Here is a 15,457-nt window from a genome sequence, read left to right as displayed (position 1 = left end):
ATCTCTCCCCCCCTTTCTTTATCCCCCTGTGGCTTTTATCTCCCCCCCCCTTTTTTCATCCCCCTGTGGCTTTTATCTCCTCCCCCCTTTCTTCATCCCCTTGTGGCTTTTATCTCCCCCCCTTTCTTCATCCCCATGTGCCTTTTATCTCCCCCCTTTCTTCACCCCCTGTGCCTTTTATATCTCTCCCCACCCTTTCTTCATCCGTCTTTTATCTACCCCCTTCTTCATTCCCCTGTGCGTTTTATCCCCCCCCTTCATCCCCCTGTGCCTTGTATCTCTCCCCCCCCCCTTCTTCATCCCCCTGTGCCTTTTATCCCCCCTTCCTTCATCCCCCTGTGCCTTGTATTTCTCCTCCCCCCTTCTTCATTCCCTTGTGCATTTTATCTCCCCCTTCTTCATCCCCTTGTGCCTTTTATCTCCCCCTTCTTTATCCCCCTGTGCCTTGTATCTTCCACCCCCCCTTCTTCATCACCCCGGCGCCAGGATCATGTGAGTATACAAATATACAGAAGTGCCAGATAGCCATTCCTACATATGTCTCCATTGCATATAAATAATATTATATATTTCATTTCACTCTGTATGTCAAGGTGTTATATCCATCAAAATGGACATTTCTATGTTAATAAATGAAGTCCCCTAATATGTCTAGTGGTACTGAGCAAGAAATCCTCTATCATGCTCGGGGCATTCAGGGGTGGGGCTTTGACAACTCTAAACAGGACTTGTCTTTACGGAGTAGTTCATAGAGAGGCGCTTTAACACCACCAAACTTGGCCCTGTTTGTTTGGAATTAAACTTTAAAAAATGATTTATTGCACTAGAAAAATATACAGTAATGTTACAAAAAGTAGAATAAAGAACTACTAGATGGTACAATGCACCATTTATAAAAATATCAGTTCATACAGTAAATATAAATTTAACAAGTTAGATCTTTATGGTATCATCCTCTTTGCTTAGGAAGAAGTAGAAATGCATTCTCTTTATAAAGACATGAAACTCCACCACAAACAGGACTGTCCTTATTCCTCATTTTTTGTCCTTATGATGGCGCTGTTGAACAATAAACGATTCCTGAGTTTGGGAGCCTTCGTTTATCAAACAAACCTCTCTGATAGAACTGTCATTTATGGTCTCACATTGCACTGTCCTCCTTGCTGCATATCACAGGCTTGGAGATGAGGTTTATGGCCGGAACATGTCTGTAAGTTATCAAACCTATGACCTATTATCAGTCAATAACAGTTTATAGTTAGTTCATAAGCACTGTTCTTCGTATCCTCCTTTGCTCTTTTATGACATTTGTGTGCTTCAATTTCAAACTCAACTATCCATACTGCAAAGTAATATTCCTTTCCATCCACCTAATGATTGGAGATTATTTTCCAAAATGATCTTAACAACAAAAAAATAAAAGAACACAGCAACCAAAACAGTAGTACAAGGGAAGTTTACTCAATCGATTATGGAACAGGCATCAATGGAAAGCCTGTGACAGGAAAATTATTTGTGTAATGAGATTTTTTCTTCATATGTCCTTAATAAACAGTACTTTCCACTTACACAAACACAAATGACTTTTCAGCTAGGCAAATATGTATGGATTTTCTGATGTGACCACAGACCTGATTTCTCACAAAAACGTTTCCCACATTCAGAACATGAAAATGGCTTCTCACCTGTGTGAATTCTCTGATGGCCAACAACACTCTGTTTCTTTGTAAAACATTTCCCACATTCAGAACAAGCAAACAGCTTTTCACCTATATGAACTCTCTGATGGCTAATAAGGGCATGTTTACCTGTAAAACATTTGTCACACTCTGAACATGAAAATGGCTTCTCCCCTGTGTGAAGTTTTTGATGTTCAATCAAATATGTTTTCTGTATAAAACCTTTTCCACACTCAGAACATAAATATGGCTTCTCACCTGTGTGAATTCTCTGATGGTTGACCAGAGCATATTTACTTCCAAAATTCTTTTCACACTCTGAACATGAAAATGGTTTGTCATCACTGTGAATTATATGATGTTTAACAAGACTTTCCTTCTTTGCAAAACTTTTCCCACATTTAGAACATGAAAATGGCTTCTCACCTGTGTGAGTTCGCTGATGTCTACCAAGATGATGCTTCTGTGTAAAACATTGCCCACATTCAGAACATGAAAATGGCTTTTCACCTGTGTGAGTTCTCAGATGGTTAACAAGAGCATTTCTATCTGATAAAAAATTCCCACACTCAGAACATGGAAATAGTTTCTCACGTGTGTGCACTCTCTCATGTCTAAAAAGCTGTGATTTCCGTTTAAAACATTTCCCACACTCAGAACATCGAAATGGCTTATGATCTATATGAATTACCTGGTGTGCAAGAAGCTGTGTTTTCTGTGGAAAACATTTCCCACAATCAGAACAAGAAAATGGCTTTTCACCTGTGTGAGTTCTCTCATGTCGAACAAGAAACGATTTCTGTTTAAAACATTTTCCACAATCAGAGCATGAAAATAATGGCTTTCCGTCTGTGTGAGTTCTCTCATGTTGAATAAAACTTTTTTTATAAGTAAAACTTCTTTCACAGATAGAGCACGAAAATGGTTTCTCGGCCAAACGAGTTCTATGAACAATATTAAAATTTACATTCTGTGTAAAACTGTTACCAAATTTAGAGTGGAGACATTTTTTATCACCTCGATGAACTGAACTATCTGTTACAAAACCTGAATTATCAGGAGAACATTCCTCATGATTAGAAGCATCAGATGATTTATCTGCACTGTGAAGTACTGAATTTAAATCTGGGTTAATGGGGGTTTCTCCAGGAGTACGACATGCAATGTCAGTGTCTTCAATTTCAGTATCTGGAGATAAAAGATGGTGTTCCTCTGAGGTATTCCTGCTGTTCTGTCCATCTGCTGGAAATAAATATATGGAAAGAAGAATGATTCCTCAAAACTAGTTTATTCTTCAATAAAGGCTATACTGAACTGTCCTCAAGTTACCATCCAATGAGTACAATCAAAATGTTTTAAGGTACAATTAAAATAATCAAATTGATGAATATATTATACTGCACTATATTTAAAGCTAAAATAGAGTTGAAATGCGTTTCAAATCAGTAAACCACTGTCTACCATAATATTACAGCTGAATGCACATGAAACAATACTGCAACCAGGGGCGGATCTAGAAAAATGCTGCACCCGGGGCGATTTAGGGGGGGGGGGGGGGGGGGGGGGGGGGGGATTTAGGCCCCGCCCCTTTCTAACATCCTAGGCTGCGGACGGCTGCACACTATGTGCAGGTCCGTCCAGCCGTGACAGGCAGGGACAGTGTGCTGCCCGGCTGCTCTGATTGTGTTTTAAACACAGTCAGAGCAGCCGGGCAGCACACTGTCCCTGCCTGTCACAGCTGGACGGACCTGCACATACTGTGCAGCCGTCGGCAGCAAGTGTCTGCTAGGGGGGGGCGATCGGATCCGCCACTGACTGCAACCTCCTGGCTTGCCACAAAGTGTACACTAAAAATGAGGTGTAGGGAAAGACAGTTATAAATATAGCAATGCATAGCTCTCACCATGTTTGTCTAAAGTTTATATTAATATTTTCACCTGATCTAGTAATTCCACCCATGTGAACCAGATAGTTGTGTACATCGTTTACTGTCTCCAGTACTCAATGTAAGTGTCTACAATATGGCCTCTCTGTTCCTCTTGGTGATTTAGCACAGGCTCCTATGAGATAACACAGGGGTGGCCGGACTTCAGGGACTTGGGATCTACTTTTCAGTCACTCACTGCAAGGTGATCCATCACCCTTTTATTTCTTAATAAAACACACATATATGTATTTATGTCAAAATTTTAAGTCAAATAAACAGCTAATATATATTAAATAAATTATAAAATTAAATATGTAGCAAACATATTAGAAAACACACCTGTAAACACGCAGATAATACATATATGTAATGAGACACAGGGACTGAACAATCTAGCTGGCTAGAAATGTTCATCTCTTGTGGGATCCTGAGTTGTAGTGTCGGTACTGAATCAAGTAGGATCCAACCCAAGCTCTTCACATCCTCCGGAAGCAGAGTCTCCGGATGCCGCCTATGATAAAGAGGATCGGGGGGGGGGCTGATCCTCTTATCATAGGTGGCACCCAGAGACCATTAGCTGCACTAGTGGTGTATGTGCTGCACCATTAGTTCTAAGTTTAGGAATAAAATAAATAAAATAATCTAATCGAACATCAGTAAAAAGATAGCTACACTGACGCTAGGAGGGGTTGCAGAGGGGAGGAGTTCAGTCAACAAGTATAAACAAATTTATTAACTTGTTAAGTGCCAACTCCCAGGCTCCCCACATACAACCCCATGGTAGCAGTGTCCCCCAGATAGTATAAATGAGGAATCCAGTTCTCTCTTTTTCCTTTTAAGGGGGAAGCTGGACCATGGGGATGTCTCAAAGCTGCCCCTTTGGGTGGACACCCTCAAACAGTTGCAGTGCCATGTCTAGTCACCCACAAAGCACTCACTGATCCGGTAGACTTTGCCTTTACATTGTAAGGAACAGGTTTGCCAACTCCAATTTAAGCTTCTCAAATCAGCTAGCGATCGTCTGTTTTGAGGCAGGAATCCTCTTTTGTAGACATCATAGAGAACCAAAAGATCATCCATTTTACTAATCTCACTTGTCCTATTATCATACTGCTTTGCAGATATAACAACATCCAATTAGTGAAGAGAACCCTCTTCCTTCATAGAGTGATAACTACTCAGTGCCAGAATCAGATCATATCCGAATTTAAATTTAGAAACCACTGCAGGCTGGACAGATGGTTTAGTCTAGAAAACAGGCCTATTCTCATGAAAGATAAGACAGCGTTCCCAGTTCTGATACTGTCTGAGCAGTGGAAACAGTCAAGTAAAAAACTTCGCATCTGCTGAATCAAGTGGTACAAATGGAGACTGTTGTAATGCCTTTGACAACAAATTCAGCTCACACTGTACTAGTGTGGAACTGTAGTGTAGTTGCAACTACCTCACACCCTTTAGAAAAGTCTCAACTTCTGGTATAACTTTCAACTTTTGGAAAAAGAAGGAGTAAAGCCCAGGACCTTCAAGGAACTCAGCTTTTAGCCCTTTAACAAAACTATCCGGCAAAAGTAGGAGAAACTGGACTAAAACGGAAAGAAGTAGAGAAACTTATTTTCACACCAGACCCTATGATGGTTCCTTGCCAAGAGCAACTTTCTAGATTTAATGAAAGCCTGAACCATCATAGAATACCTTTTTCTTAAGGGTCATGGCTTAGAAAGCCACACTGTTAAAGCCAGTCACGCTAATCCCCGAAAGTAAAAAGGTCCCTGGGTTACCAATTCCAACCCTAGAGGAAGATGCCACGGCGGACCCACCAACTTTCTGAGAATAACTGTGTACCACCAGCATCTTGACCAATCCAGTGACACCAACAGCACACAGACTACATCTCTTTTTACCTATTTCAGAACACAAGGCAGCATTGATTCTGATGGGAACAGGTTCTGCCGTGATGCCATCATACCTATGTCTGGCTGACTCAACCTGTCCACAGTCTGTTGAAAAATGTCCACTCTCCAGGGTGCAGGGCATGCCTAAGGAGATAAGCAGCATACCAGTTTACCACTCATGGTATGACCACTGACGATTAGCAATTTTGTTCTGTCTAGTACATGATCCTGCTGGTTTCCTTCATTACAAGGGAGCCCTTTGTGACTTTCTGAGGTCTTACTGAACCACCAAAAATCAAGAGAAGTTGTCCCTGAACTAGGTATTTTGCAACACCCTTCTTTATAGGACACTGATCGAAAGTTTAGTTTCCACCAGCGACCACAGAGCCTGAAACAGGCAATGAATTGAAACAGGCCCCCACCCCAAGTCCCGAAGGCTTGTGTCCTTCGTCTTGTTACAACGAGATTTTTGCCCTGCCAAATAACACATGCATATTACCTCTTCAAGTGATGATGCGACTTATTCCATTTCGAGATAAACTTGATCTGGAAGCCCATGAAAGACACCATGCAAACTGCAGAGCTTTGAAACCCGAGACAATCTTACCCAGGACATTCAGGCAGAAATAAAGGACGTCCGTCTGAAAGTCAAGACACTTTACTAGTTTTTACAGAGTCTATCCTCTGCCCTGGCAATCCTAGAAAAAGCAGCCTATGAGAAGGAACCAAATTGAATTTCGGGGTATTGATAATCCAACCATGGGCCTCCATAGTCTACCACCTCTCGGTAATGTTTCACAGTCACAAACTCTGCCTTGATCAAGCGATAGTCCAAATAAGGGATGACCATCACAACCCTGGACCATAGGAAAACAGCTATGATCTCCATAAATTTTCTGAAACACTCACTATTCTGGCTGTCACCAGACCAAAACACAGAACCTAAAACCGGAAGTGATGGGACCGAACCACAAATTGACAAGGCATCAGTTATCCTCCAGATAATCCATGGATAACGGAATCGTTGAGTGACATGGAACGGAACGAGGTTCTATCTTGATGTATAAACGTCAACATAGGCATTGATGAAAATTACTTTAAAAAAGGGGGCGAAGGGACTTTTGGGTTTTGAACCCTCACCCAGGCATATAAAGTGAAACTGAATAACTGCTCCCGGTAAAAAAGTAGACAGACTTTCAACACAGCTGAGGCCTACTGGGTGAAAGCCTGGTTGTCGGTTTCTTTGCAGACCAAACCGGTTTTCTTTGACACTGCCCTTCATGAGGAGCAGTAAACTGGCATCTTCAATCCTCTGATCTTTCCAATTAAGGGCCAAATAAAACAGCTTGATAAAGGCAAGGTCTCCAAAGTTCTTAGATTCTACGTCCACCTCGCAGCCCTTATGCCAGAAGATACAGCATGTAGAGACCACAAAACCCAAAATTCTTGCCCCAATTAGACCAGAAGCACCATCGCCAAAATATTCAGATGCCTCTTGGATGTGGTCAACAAGGGTCACTAATTCAGGCTTTGGCCTCCCGGACTGCAAGCCTCCCAGGACACGCTCAGCCCACTTTTCAATTGCCTTACTTAACCCAAGCTGAAGAGGAAATGGGTCTGAGAGAGGCAGCAGCCACTACATAAATAGATTTTAGCATACTCTCATTTTCTCTATCCGTACGAACCTATGGGCTGCATTATTTAGAATACGAATGGTGGCGTTCCTAGATAACTGAGCTATGGGACCATCCACCTTGGAGTGGAGTTTCCCAATTTTTGGTATCTCTTCTTAAAAAAAAAAGTGATAAAGAGTCTGTAGTTTACAAGAAACTTGAAACTTTCTTTCAGGGCTGGTACAGGCTTAACAGAACAAATTTTCTAGCTGCGGAGATGAAGGAAAACAAAACAATAACTTACTTCTGCTTTTAAACAGCACACTGCCAGGCTGTGCCAATTCCCCACTGCCCATGAGGGACCCGCCAAATCAGATTCTTCTACAAACTCACCTTTCACTTGGAAGAACTCTTGGAGTAAGGAACCCCCCCAGGACGGAACCAGGGCCAAACTGTGAAAAGCTTCAAAGAGATAGCTGGTGAGGATTTTTCTACTCTTTCCTCATCATTCGGGGGGATTACTCTTTAGTGGTGGAGGACCATTTACCGTTGCCTACCACCGTAGAACGTGTGAATAGGCTGCACCAGGGATGTAGCTATGCTGTGGCGTATCCTACAGACACATGCTACAGCTGGCTGTCACCCTTCCAGACTGTGCATAAGACATCCGTTGCTGACTGCCTGGTGGCATTTTTAACGGATATAAAAAGTCACAGATGAAGTCCCTCCAGTCTTAGACTGAACTACTCCCTTATTCAGACAGATGAAACAGGAGGAAACAAGGAAAAGGAGGGTACACAAGTAACTGAACAGAGCAGAAAAACAGCAAACAATGTGCAGCGCATACTAAACACTCTGTAAAACCACCCCCGCTAAAGAACACTTCCCTGCAGCCAGGGACACTCAAGAGAAGAGAATAACAGGAGCTGTTGAACTGTGTCTGCTTCTTGTGGCTGAGCTTTAGCCTGTGCACTGAGGCCTGCCGAGGAGGAGGTGCCAACATTGCTGGGAACTGCACCTCCCCCTCGGGGTCCAGCGTGTATTCAGGCACCAATCCCAGAAGGGGAGCCCCCTTAGAGCTACTCCATGCCAAGTGCAGGGCCTCCTGATTGAGCCCTAGGGAGGGGAGGCTCCTCTAAAGGCTGAATGCATTTACTCTCCTCCCCCATCCCAATACTATGAGAACCCAGAGTACTTTACTGTTTTGCCAACTGCTTGGTGCGAGGTTCTGTCTGGCTGGGCCCGAATGATGGGCACAACCAACGGCACCAGTGAAGGGGAACCCTGAGATTTGTCCCATGCTAGAAGTGGCATACGACTTTGCAGACTTCTCTGGTTTGCAGATAGCCCATTGGGGCTGCCTGTTCCGAATGACAACCGTAGCGGTAGATTCAAAAAGTTGAAAGTGTAATGATGAAAAAAACCAACTAAATACATGGAGCCAAGGCAGCCCAGAAAATAAAGCCTGTAGGACGGAAGGAAGAGCAAAGACATGTTTAACACTTATACAGTTCCAGAGTCCTAAAGTAGCCTCTATACACCCTGGTCCAGGGTCCCCTATCAGATCAAAGACAAAAGAGATTGTTGTAGCGAGTGAAAAAGAAGACAATGATTTTCCTGTATTTAGTGCTTATTACTCACCTGTGCTGATATCTGTAGGGATTTCCTCCTCCCTCACATACGTCTCTTCTTCTACCATTATATGTTCTCCTTTAATATCATTCAAGTTTACACCCTAAATAATCCGCAAAATAATAAAAAAATATCACATGTAATAAATGAATAATTTAATGTATTGAGAGTGTATAATGTATTGATCAGTGTATAAGATCACGCATCTTCTGTACAGATTATATGCTGTAGAGACACTTTGGTATTTAAAGACCCTGAATTCTATTTACCTGATAATCCTGCAGGATATTGTCATTGTCCTCTGTACGATCCTGTGAATAAAGAGGACGCAGACATCTCTCTCCTAAATTTCTGTTACTGGACCCACCTGTAGGAAACACACAAAAAAACTAAATATACTAACATTGTACCACAGCAACAAATTAGCAATTACCTTTTATCTGTCTAGAGCAAGTTAGATAATTAAAGCAAGTGTCTGATTGGTTATGGTGCTGTGTATATTTTGCACCTAAATGTAATGTTCACAAATGAGCTGTAGAATGTGAATACAGTGTTTATATGTGATTATCAGATGATGTGTATCTAGGTGACCATCATAACTTCTCTCTCATTTACAATGAATTAAAGTCTCCTCTTACCCAGTGATGTGAGGGGCTGGTGATTCTCCATCATCAGATCCTTGTACAGATCCTTGTGTCCCTCTAAATACTCCCACTCCTCCATGGAGAAATAGACAGTGACATCCTGACACCTTATAGGAACCTGACACACACAATGATACAGTCATCACCCAGACACATCCCCTGGTGTTACTGTATAATGGCCCATTCCCAGCAGTCACCTCTCCAGTCAGCAGCTGAATGATCTTGTTGGTGAGTTCTAGAATCCTCTGGTCATTGTTTCTCTCATGTATCAGTGAGTGAGGTGGAGGCTCCGTGATGGAGCTCTGGGTCCTGCTCAATTCCCCTGACACACGGGTACGGCTGCTGGATGTCACAAGCTCTCTGGATGTTTCCTTCACTATTGTGCAATACTGTGAACAAGATTTATTAAATGCTACATTGTGAATATCACATAATTATATACACATACCATGTCATGTCATTATAGAGTTATATAGTCTGTTGATCCAGAATAAGGGGGAAAAAGGCCACTAATGTTTCTCTAAAGGAAGGTAACAGTGCTTCAAAGTCAACCTACACATCAGGCTTTTAATTCAGGTAGAGGAGCATATAGATTTCGCACATTTTTGCCTGTTCGGAGTCACCCGCCAAATTCACAAATTAACAAGGGATTTATATATTGTTTGATTGGAGAAAACAAACAAACACTGATAATCATAATTCAGAGAACATATCACATGTTAAATAAAGATTTGAAAAAGAAAAAAAAAATCTATAAACTCCCCCTACACCACTTTATCATGATTTCCCTAAGTAACTATATTCTAAAGCCCTCTGCAATCATGTACGACAAATGCAATGTCACTGTGACACTCCCAGAATCCCTCACCTCTCCAGTCAGCAGATAAATGATGTCCAAGGAGAGATTTAATATTTTCTCAATCATATTCATCTTCAAAGTCCTGAGAGTCTGGTGATTCTCCAACATCACGACCTTGTACAGACCCCTGTGTCCTTCTAAATACTCCCACTCCTCCATGGAGAAATAGACAGTGACATCCTGACACCTTATAGGAACCTGACACACACAATGATACAGTCATCACCCAGACACATCCCCTGGTGTTACTGTATAATGTCCCATTCCCAGCAGTCACCTCTCCAGTCAGCAGCTGAATGATCTTGTTGGTGAGTTCTAGAATCCTCTGGTCATTGTTTCTCTCATGTATCAGTGAGTGAGGTGGAGGCTCCGTGATGGGACTCTGGGTCCTGCTCAGTCCTCCTGACACACAGGGATGATTGCTGGGTGTCACACACTCACCAGATGTCTTCTTCACTACTGTGTAATCCTGAGTTTTGAGAGAGACATCAATAAAATTCCACATACGTGAAGTTGCTATTTTTCGTATATGTGCAATATAGTCAAAACAGGTCTATTATGCAACTATACCCCCATCCTATCTGTACCCTATATAGACGCTTTAGTATAATGTATATAGCACAGCTCTCCTGTAGCTCCAGCCGTCTTCTGTGGGGCCCAGTCATAGACAGAGGACTCGCCGGCCCAACGAAGATGGCAGGAGAGCAAGTGCTATATACTCTACTACTACAGTGTCGGCCGGATTTAGAGTACCTCACAATTTTGCGACCTAACACAAGTGTAAACCTGCAGCCGCAAAATTGTGGCGTTCTTTGTGTATTACAATTTGCTCGTATGCTAAGTTACGTGCAACTTAAAATACACTATGGATGCAGCTACCTCAAGACAGGCTCTTATTTTGAATCCCTATAGGTGACAACAGGAAAGAAGAAAGAGAATTCCCTTTGGATGCCCAAGGATGTAGGAGCTTTTATTTTAATCAAAATGACTTTGTAAATCAATATAGGTGTTTTTCAGTCTGCTCTCACATATCTTTACAGCAAGATATAGCAAGATACATCTTCTAAAAGGAGTATCTGGAGATGTGGCCAAAACTAACATGTTCACGCTCTACCTGTCCTGGACTTCCACCAGACGGCCCCCGAACCACCTCTTCAGGCTAGATGGCCGCAAGAGCAATTTACTTTTTAAATTATTTGCATTTATTTACATGTATATTTATTGTATAACTATGTATTTGATTTCCATCATGGAAAGTTATTCTATGGCTTAGTTTTTAAAGGTTTTAAGACTGTTTGAGGAATCTAATTCTATGTCCAATCACTGAGGAACTTCACTCAATACATTGATGTTATATGAAGAGTGCCAGGCTTATGTGTCTATTGGACGTAACTATACTCTTCTAGGGTTTTATTATGTACTTGGAGTTTCCAGATGCTCCTTTAGTGCATTATATAACTTATTTTATTATCCTTTTTGGCTCCTAACTGATGTAGATAGATTTGATTTATTATAATATTTATTTTTGTTTCAAATTACATTCTCTCAGATTAATGCTGATTAACACCTCAGCTGAGTTCCCCTTACTGACAGAGAGCTGTGATTGGCAGCCCCTGTGTTTAAGGACAGCTGATAACCTCACAGAACATGAGGTGGACTCTGTGAAAATGTCACAGCTGAGATGAAACGCGTCAGTACTTCACTAACAACTGCGGGAAAGTGGGATATACAAAATTGCAGCCTCCAGAAGCTGTGTTATTATTACATCTACAAGTGTGCCTGGTAGAGGGAACAGCGCTATCTTACTCTGCATCGGGAGGGGGAGCGAGACGTCCCTAGAGAGCTTAGCTTCATCCTGCAGCAGCTGAGCACAAGTTCCCCTCTACAGACCAAGTTGCGAAGGGTGAGAAGGGGCGATGCGGCTTTGCTTCTCATTTCAGGGGACGAGTCGTTCCTAAGGAGCCTACTGTCATCCTGCTAAGTCTAAGGTCTTCTCCACAGACACAGTAGTGGTGAGTGAGGTGAGCCGGTCACTCACCTCCTTTATCCGCTTTCATTTCATATATTCATCCACATTACTGAGATCACCAAAGGTGACGTGTTCATTAGAGCTCTGAGATACCACCAGCAATTCTGATTACTACATAGGGTTATACTAGGAAGCCAATAACTTCTTGTGGAATCGCACTATTCTCATGCACTAGGACAGGGGGAGACTATTCCCATTATTAGAGGGAGCTTACATTAGCTTTGATCATAGAGTGTGTGCTCTTTATGTGCTTCCTTGTAAATTATATCTGACACCCCTTATTATGCCGACATAGTTGTTATATTATATTCATCACTTTAATGATGATTGTGTTATATGTCGCTCATTTTATTTAACAACAACAAGTGTGGTTCCCTACATCTGCATACAGTGAACAACACAAAACATGGCCAATTACACCTCCATGCATCCAGCATCAATGTCCCTGGGAATGATTTTAACAATGTTGGCAATAATAAGAAGGTGATATGACTGTGACACTCCCAGAATCCCTCACCTCTCCAGTCAGCAGGTAGATGATCTCCAGGGTGAGGTTTAATATCCTCTCAGTCATGTGACTCCTGTCCTTGTCCATCCTCAGTGAATCAGGGATTTATACAGGACGGGGGTCACCTTCACGTAACATCTAAAGATGCTCTTCTCACAGTTCAACTATCTAGAAATAAATATAATAATAAAAAATGAAAAATCACAGAGTACACAAGTAATGAATTCAAATATGAAACACTAAGTGAACAGTGTTCTCTTCTCCCTGGTCCATAGAATTGTAATGGAATAAATTATGGTACAAATATATGTTGGATAAAACAATGTTGATGTGTGTAAAATCTGTATGGTCAAATGGATTCTTTCTGTATTCTGTGCAATGGGTTAAATTCTTCTTTGTATGTTATACCTCACAATAAGCCCCTATTAATAGGATGTTAAAATAGTTAACAGTTGTCATGCTATATAGAGAGAAGAGTGTAAGAGGTCACATATGCCTTTTGACCTGCTTAGACATAGAAATCTATGTATAATGATGAGTTTGTAAAGTATATATATATAACCAACTTTGTCCTTATGAGGTATATTCTTTAGTATGTGAAGTAATTAGTGACGTATGTCAGAGGGGTGGTGTTACTTCTATATAACCTGTGTCTTACATGGAGAAGATTGCCTGTTTCATGTTGAATACAATCCATTGCATATGCAATTCCATCCAACATATATTTGTACCATAATTTATTCCATTACAGAATGTTGTCAGAAGTTCCTCTGATCCGGCTTCATAAGACTGGTCAGTGACACACAACGCCGTATTGCTTAATGTCAAACCGACGCTCCTCTCGGATACCTATTTGGTGCAGTTTGCTCCACATGAAATTCATAATAGTGATAAAAAGCCCAGAATATTATTAGACCTCATTTATATAGTGGCAACATATTACAGAATTTTATAATATGGAACAAAAACTGATACAAGAGGAACAGAGGCCCTGTCTGTATGAGCCGACACTGTAAAGGAGAAGGGAAATGTGAGACATAAAGACCTCAGCCGTGTTGTGTGAAAACTGAATAAAAGTCTGAAAAGCCCACATGTGTATAACATCATCCTGACCTCTGTGTGAGTGTGTGATAGTCTCAGTAGGAGAACATTGATATCCATCCAGTGGACATAGAAGAAAGTGCCCAGATTCCCCTCTCAATAAACAGCTTGAATTGCTTTAAAGTGTATTTCCTGCACTGGTTCTAGAGGATTGTATCTGTCTGATAACCTACAAAGTGACGTCATATATCTCTGTCTGTTATTATTCATTCACTGTATTATATGTCATGTACAGCTGAACCTCTGCTTAAGTGACACTAATACACACAGGACACAATGATTATATCACACACTGATCACTACACAGTGATCACTATACACAGGTCACAATGAAATTACACACAGATCACAATTGTCAAATTCAACGTATGCTATCCGTGGATTGATGCCGAACTTATACACAATCAAAGGAAATCTTATTTATATAGTACTTCTGAAGAACTTGTTGATGTGCAAAAACAGTTGATGAATCACAAGATCAGTTTCCTGACGAGCCTGCAGTTGTACTTCTAGCGTTATGGTGCAATTTCCCAAGAAGCCTTAAGGTAGTACGTTATTTGTAATCAGCTACTTCTGCAGGTGCCATTTTTACTTCTGCTTCTTTCTCTGCAAAACTTCTTACAAATTCTAGAATATTTATCTGAGTATATTAAAATGTAAAGTATTCTTAAAGGTACATACACTACATTTCACATAAAATACATTATCACAATGATATTACCCACTGACCACAGGTCACAATGACATCACCCACTGACCACTACACACAGATAACAATATCACACCCTGATCACTACACACAGATAACAATATCACACCCAGATCACTACACACAGATAACAATATCACACCCAGATCACTACACACAGATAACAATATCACACCCAGATCACTACACACAGATAACAATATCACACCCAGATCACTACACACAGATAACAATATCACACCCAGATCACTACACACAGATAACAATATCACACCCAGATCACTACACACAGATAACAATATCACACCCAGATCACTACACACAGATAACAATATCACACACTGATCACTACACACAGATAACAATATCACACACTGACCACTACACACAGATAACAATATCACACCCAGATCACTACACACAGATAACAATATCACACCCAGATCACTACACACAGATAACAATATCACACCCAGATCACTACACACAGATAACAATATCACACCCAGATCACTACACACAGATAACAATATCACACCCAGATCACTACACACAGATAACAATATCACACCCAGATCACTACACACAGATAACAATATCACACACTGATCACTACACACAGATAACAATATCACACACTGATCACTACACACAGATAACAATATCACACACTGACCACTACACACAGATAACAATATCACACACTGATCACTACACACAGATAACAATATCACACACTGATCACTACACACAGATAACAATATCACACACTGATCACTACACACAGATAACAATATCCCACACTGATCACTACACACAGATAACAATATCCCACACTGATCACTACACACAGATAACAATATC

The 15,457-nt window shown here is 41.2% G+C and overlaps 2 protein-coding genes across 7 annotated transcripts in view; one reads left to right on the top strand and one right to left on the bottom strand.

The window, feature by feature from the left end:
* LOC142159906 (uncharacterized) overlaps positions 1-15,457 on the top strand; it is a 543,776-nt gene that overhangs the window by 288,114 nt on the left and 240,205 nt on the right. The gene's annotated exons all lie outside the window — the stretch shown is intronic.
* LOC142159801 (uncharacterized) overlaps positions 1,439-15,457 on the bottom strand; it is a 61,031-nt gene continuing 47,012 nt past the window's right edge. For 2 of the 6 annotated variants that reach the window (XM_075214541.1, XM_075214542.1), the window contains exons 2-9: positions 12,793-12,951; positions 10,524-10,715; positions 10,256-10,444; positions 9,585-9,776; positions 9,382-9,505; positions 9,013-9,110; positions 8,753-8,846; positions 1,439-2,921 (exon numbers count right to left, since the gene is read on the bottom strand). In XM_075214541.1, coding sequence (XP_075070642.1) covers positions 1,588-2,921; positions 8,753-8,846; positions 9,013-9,110; positions 9,382-9,505; positions 9,585-9,776; positions 10,256-10,444; positions 10,524-10,715; positions 12,793-12,870 — 2,301 coding nt within the window. In that variant the 5' untranslated portion in view covers positions 12,871-12,951 and the 3' untranslated portion in view covers positions 1,439-1,587. The remainder of the gene's footprint in view (positions 2,922-8,752; positions 8,847-9,012; positions 9,111-9,381; positions 9,506-9,584; positions 9,777-10,255; positions 10,445-10,523; positions 10,716-12,792; positions 12,952-15,457) is intronic. The other 4 variants (XM_075214539.1, XM_075214540.1, XM_075214543.1 and 1 more) reach the window with 3 other exon arrangements.

This window comes from Mixophyes fleayi, chromosome 6 (genome assembly GCF_038048845.1).
Source record: "Mixophyes fleayi isolate aMixFle1 chromosome 6, aMixFle1.hap1, whole genome shotgun sequence".
Taxonomy (NCBI): Eukaryota; Metazoa; Chordata; class Amphibia; order Anura; family Limnodynastidae; genus Mixophyes; species Mixophyes fleayi.
This window is presented reverse-complemented; position numbering and strand designations above follow the sequence as displayed.